The sequence below is a fragment of the Ixodes scapularis genome, unplaced genomic scaffold, assembly GCF_016920785.2.
Source record: "Ixodes scapularis isolate PalLabHiFi unplaced genomic scaffold, ASM1692078v2 PGA_scaffold1__304_contigs__length_218370807, whole genome shotgun sequence".
Classification (NCBI taxonomy): Eukaryota; Metazoa; Arthropoda; class Arachnida; order Ixodida; family Ixodidae; genus Ixodes; species Ixodes scapularis.
In genome coordinates this window covers 34010234-34015740 of record NW_024609846.1, presented here as the reverse complement: position 1 = coordinate 34015740, position 5507 = coordinate 34010234, and the positions used below count along the sequence as shown (strand labels likewise).

General features: G+C 45.3%; 1 protein-coding gene across 1 annotated transcript; it reads left to right on the top strand.

Annotated features, from left to right (window-relative positions):
- Nucleotides 1-1146: 1146 nt before the first annotated feature.
- Nucleotides 1147-5030, top strand: LOC115333200. The gene is made up of 6 exons (XM_029995842.4): nt 1147-1454; nt 1538-1742; nt 2453-2819; nt 3174-3307; nt 3366-3430; nt 3915-5030. The coding sequence occupies exons 1-6, from the start codon at nt 1257-1259 to the stop codon at nt 4317-4319; spliced, it is 1374 nt and encodes a 457-aa protein (XP_029851702.3). The 5' UTR covers nt 1147-1256; the 3' UTR covers nt 4320-5030.
- Nucleotides 5031-5507: the final 477 nt, after the last annotated feature.

The following is a 5507-nucleotide window of genomic DNA, read 5'->3' as shown; positions in this document are numbered from 1 at the left end:
TCTGAAAACAGTAATGTTTAATTAGCATATTCAATTACACGTTCATAAGTATAAGATATTGATAAGGAGCATGGAAACATGACATCTCCCTCAAGCAAGTTTTATTTTAACGGAGAATGTGCTTTATGGCTAGTTTTTTATGTAAACGTCGTGGTGAGCTAGCGCCAGGAATGAGCATCACGAACGAGCGTCATGAAGGAGCGACACGGTAGGAGCGTTACGTAATCCAGTTTCCCTGCTAAACGTTATCGGGAAAATTGACGTCGTGACTTGACGTTGCGTGACCTCAGCACCGATTATGTTTTTCCGCAAAATCTAGCGGGGGAAATCTGTCACGTAACTTGATACCCAATAAAATAAATCAGGCTCACCGTATTATTTTGAATATTGATTAATTTATGAATTTACTTATTGATATTGCATTTTTATAAATTAAATTCAATTGATAATAAACCTCAGTTTAATAATTGAGAAAAGCACATCAGATCCCAAGCGCGTCCCTTTCCCTCCTCTTCCATCAAGCGGATGTCACTCCAACCGTAAACGCCTATGGTTACACTACAACCTGTGATCATGCACAGACTAGTCTAGACATGCAAGGTGAAACGACCTGGTGCGAAGATAAGTTTTCTATGCAGCACAACTACAGAAATTCAAAGTGGGATAGCCTTCCCCCAGACTCAAACCCCCTTCCCAGGGTCTCCGAAGAACAGGCGAAAATTATGATCACACGCATAAGGGCTGACGCCACCATCTCCACAGATCGAGTAGCCTCCTGCAGCAAAGGGCGAAGGTCCGGCATCTGCGCAAGATGTACCCTGAACAAGAAGGCCGCTTCCTACCCTCTTCTGCGGGATAGTAAATTGCATCAGGAAGTCAGGGAATCCCACCGACCACCAGAAACCAATATCCTGGACGACTGGGCGAGGCCGCCAGAACTTCCGAACGAAGAACACATGGTCCTGAAAATCTTCTAACACTTTGTCTATGAGGCGTAGCTGGACGTACGCATGTAAATAATACTGTTGCCGTCGTCAGTGCGTGCGTCTATCAAGAGCACCCAGACCTCTAGGTCAGCGGCGCCATCACCCTCCTCCCCCGCCCCTGTCTCTCTCACATATACACATTTACTGCTATACCCCCTGGGCAGTGTACCTAGGGCGCGCCACCGTCGGTTGATCGCCAGCGCCACCGTGGCCAAATGCCGTATTACTGAGAAGGCTTAAATCGGCGACACGGCCGGTATCACGTGAAAGATGCCACCCGTTATTTTATTTTGCGGATTCAAACCAATTCAAGATATCGGCAACTTTTATCGCGACCAGGCATTAGAAAAGGGGAAGAGGTTGTTCCAGAACAACCACGTGTATGGCGTGCGGGAAGAGAACGGCACGGACATCGCGGCCAAGTGCCATTCCCAGCAGGGAAAACACGTGTACGACGTAACACTCCAGGTGAGTGCAAGCAATGAGGAGTAGATATATTATCGAGATTTACATGGACAAAAGGGTGATTTATTAATGTTTTCCTTGCACAGCTAATCCAAGACTCGCGAAAGGTCGTCGCCGGGTCCTGCACTTGCCGGTACGGTGTCCTCGGCGAGTGCAAGCACAGCGCCGCTGTAGTGCACTACATCAACACGCACGAGGTCAGCGCTTGCACTAGCGTGCCCCAAGCGTGGGGCAAGCCTTCAAAGAGGCCGAAATTAAGCGACAAGGCGTCGATCGGGGACCTTTTTGGAGGTAGGAGTGCAGCCATATCGGTTCACGAGCATGCTGCAGCACCGTTATGTGGCGTTGACGTTCACGAGTCGCAAAAGCTAGTGTCAAGTCGTACACGTTATCGTGCAAGTTACTGCTGGGTTGGCGATTGGGCCGCGCCTAACGGAATACCAGACACCAGCGATACAATGTATCCACGGAGCACTGTTTTGAGCTTATGCACATGTTTAATTTTGGGTGCTGTTCAACAGAAAAAAAATAAAAGTATTGCACAGGATCCGAGTATCTAGCCTAGTCCCGCACGTCACGGAGAATTACAGCCTCCTTGTTAAGCATAACTATCAATATCATTGGTTTTACTTTTAGATTATACCTGTGAAGTGACTCCCGAGTTAGATATATGTAAAATTACAGTGCACAACAGACAAGGAGAGAAACGAAACATAGGTGTTGTGTGTCAAGTTTCTTGTGTGCTGCACTTTTCACTATGTCGTCTTAGCAACTAGCCCTACCTAGCACCCTTCTGCAAGCTAAACAGCTATAATGGTTTCCAAGCATGGGCAAGCAAACATCAACTATTACCCCAAATTGATTAATATCTTGCTGACGCAAACTGCAATTTTCCCCCAAACCCTGCATGCAATCTGGACGTATTAACCTTTTTTTTTTTTTTAATTATCTACAACCTTGTATTTATGAGTTGTTAATGGCGTGCAATGTTAATTTCACAGGCAACCGAAGCAACTTCGTAGGAAAACAAGAGCCACGAGAGGTGCTGCCACGCTACATCATTGACCATTTCCCAGACATTGACACCCCATTTACGGACATTCTGCGATTGACAGGACAGAATCAAGTAGAGCTGGAGTGTGCCCAGCTCTTAGAAGACGTTGTAAATGATGCGGTCACCATTGTGAGGAAGTCTGAAGTGGAAGTGGTGCTGCAACATCTAACGCATCAGGCTTCGGACGGAGAGGCACTGAAGTACCGTCAAGATCAACTCACAGACCCCGAGAAAGCATTCTTTCAAAAAAGAGTGGCTTCTCGTGATGTACTCGGAATCTGCATGGCAACGATGGCACAGTCCAAGTGTGCACAGTGAGATCTTTTACCTCCTCAGAGGTCAGGGTGCATGTTGGCACCTATCTGGGGTGCTTTCGAGAGGCCCAGCTTTGTAGTGAGGTTTCATGCGAAACTGTACTCTTGAAGTGGTGAAACCGCAGTATTGATAATGCAATTTCAAAAGGTCTGAAGGATCTGCTCTTTCCACTAGCAAATTATTGCCCAAAATCTGCACTGTCTGTTTGCTTTGGAGTTTTTTGTTTTTTTTCCTCGACTTTCTTGCCTTGGCCTGCATGTGCCTGGTGCTGAAGATTACTCTATTAACACTACTTTTCAGAAGAGCTGTTAACTCCGTTCCTCAGATTAAATTCATGTTCTCGATACCAACAGGTGGTACCAAGAGCGCAAGGTGCGGATTTCGAGCACAATGGCACATACCATCCTCCGGACCAGGAAGACTCCACAGGATCTTGTTGCGAGCTTGATGAACACCACAAGCTTTTCAAGCGACGCAACGACTTATGGTATTATTTAGGCTTTGAGTGTTCACAATATATGCTAATACCAATTTCAATTACACAGGCTTGCAGACTGAACCAAAAGCACGGCGACGGTTCGAAGAAAAGTTTGGAGCACATATCGTGGAGGTGCGTTATTCAAATACCCTAAATAAATTTTTAGTTGCGGTGAAACCGGTCCACAATTCAAAAGATGACAAGACTAATGTTTGACACACCCACACATTAGTGCATTGCATTGTTTTCTTATCATAGAAACCAGTATTGCCCTCCACATACACATTCTAAAACACACAAAGTTCTCACTGCATCTTCTCAGTTGCAGGCACTATGTTGCCAAGGCGAACATAGTGCTTGCAGCATTTTCAAAGCTACTTGCACGAGTGCATGGCATTGCTTGGCAACTCCTTTGCATGTGAGAATGAGACAAGGCAAAGTGAGGTGCTCGCACAACGGTGCGACCCTAAAGCAATGTGGAAACTAATTGCTTCGACAGTATCCCCCAGAAGAATTCACGCCGAGTGCAGTGGTTGAAGTGGACAGGTGTAGCCATGTTACGAAATGGTGTGCTAGGAGGTCTACTTTCCACAGCATTATTTCACTTTCATTTCAGGTGGGCCTGCTTGTGCATCAAGAGAGGTCTTGGCTTTGCGGCAGTGCTGACGGAGTGTTTCAGCAAGATGGAGAAACAGTCCTTCTGGAAATCAAGTGCCCCAGCTCGATAAAAGGGCAACCGGTCGTTGACGCCAATAAGAGGAAGACATTCACCAGCTGCCTGGTGTACATTAATGACAAGTTGTGCCTGAAACCATCGCACAACTACTACACACAAGTGCAAGTGTTGATGTTTGTGCTGGATTTACAATCTTGTTATTTTTATGTCTACACATGTGATGAGCATGATGCCACTGTGCTCGTTCCCAGGAATGACAAGTTTTTGAACAATGAGATCCCTTCTCTGGAATGGTTTTATTTCAGCTGGTACCTGCCAGCCCTTGCGCAAAAGTACCAGATCTAAGCACATCAGTAAGAGTGACAAAAAAGACAAAAAATAAAGTACTGCATTCAATTCACTGCAGACAGCATGGGTTGCAACAGTGTTCCATGCTTCTTTTGCATACTTGCCAGTTTTTTTAGGAATTGGTGGTTTAAAACGAGGCTGAAATGTGAAGCAGAGTGCACAAAATATAATCCTACAATCGAAATGTTTACTTCTGCACTGAGGTGTGTGATTTCATTTGCCGCTGCTTCGTTCTCAATGACAAACACAATGGTACTCATAAAACTTGCTCGGATTTCACACTTTCATTATACAATAGAACCCCAAGGACATGGAAAATACACTCAAAGCTATCAACCATCTTTACATCTAATAAAAAAGCTACAAACATCTTTTACAACAGGAGATGACCTACATACAGGAACGCTTAAAGGGAAGATAAAACACTTTTATGTTCGAAAAAAAAAAATGCTTGAATTGTGTTCATTTGGCTTTTAGAATAAGAGATATCACAATTATATTTCAATGCGATGCGCCCGAGAGCCATACGAGCAATTTCTAAATAGGGCTGAAGCCCCGCCTCCCTAGCCTTGGGCAGCCAAAAGATCCGTCGATGACGTCACATAGAGCGATTGTCTTTCGCCTTTTCCCCCCGTTTAACAATACTTGCGCAGCAAATGGTTTGGGTTTACGGGGTAAAAATACACTAGAAATCACTTCTAACTAATTTTTTTTTCAAGAAGCTCCATAACTTCCCTTTAAAGGGGCCCTGCAATAATATTTCAGCGTCTACCTTTTTTGCAGTTTCCACGTCTTTCGGGGTTCGGGCAAGCCAGCGGGCACGGAGAGAGTAACTAAATATCAGTGCATCATATTTTAACCGGACGACGCAGAAACCTCCCGCGGTACCGAAAGCGCGCGACATGCGACGTCTTAGGTCCTGGGCTTACTACTGGTCAGAGCCGCTAAAAGCTTCTTTTTAGTCGAAATACAAAATATAAGTGGCGCGAACCATTTCAATTATTTATAAAAGTAGTTTTTGTTCAGTATTTTAGAGCACGAAAGAAACAAATGCAGTTCATAAAGTACGGAAACAAGAAATGACCCGTCGACATAGTGGGATCGGGCGCCGACACGGAAAGGTCCCGGATGTACGCGGCGGCGCTGCAGTCGTTTACAGACTGGAGAATCCTACCGGCTCTGAGC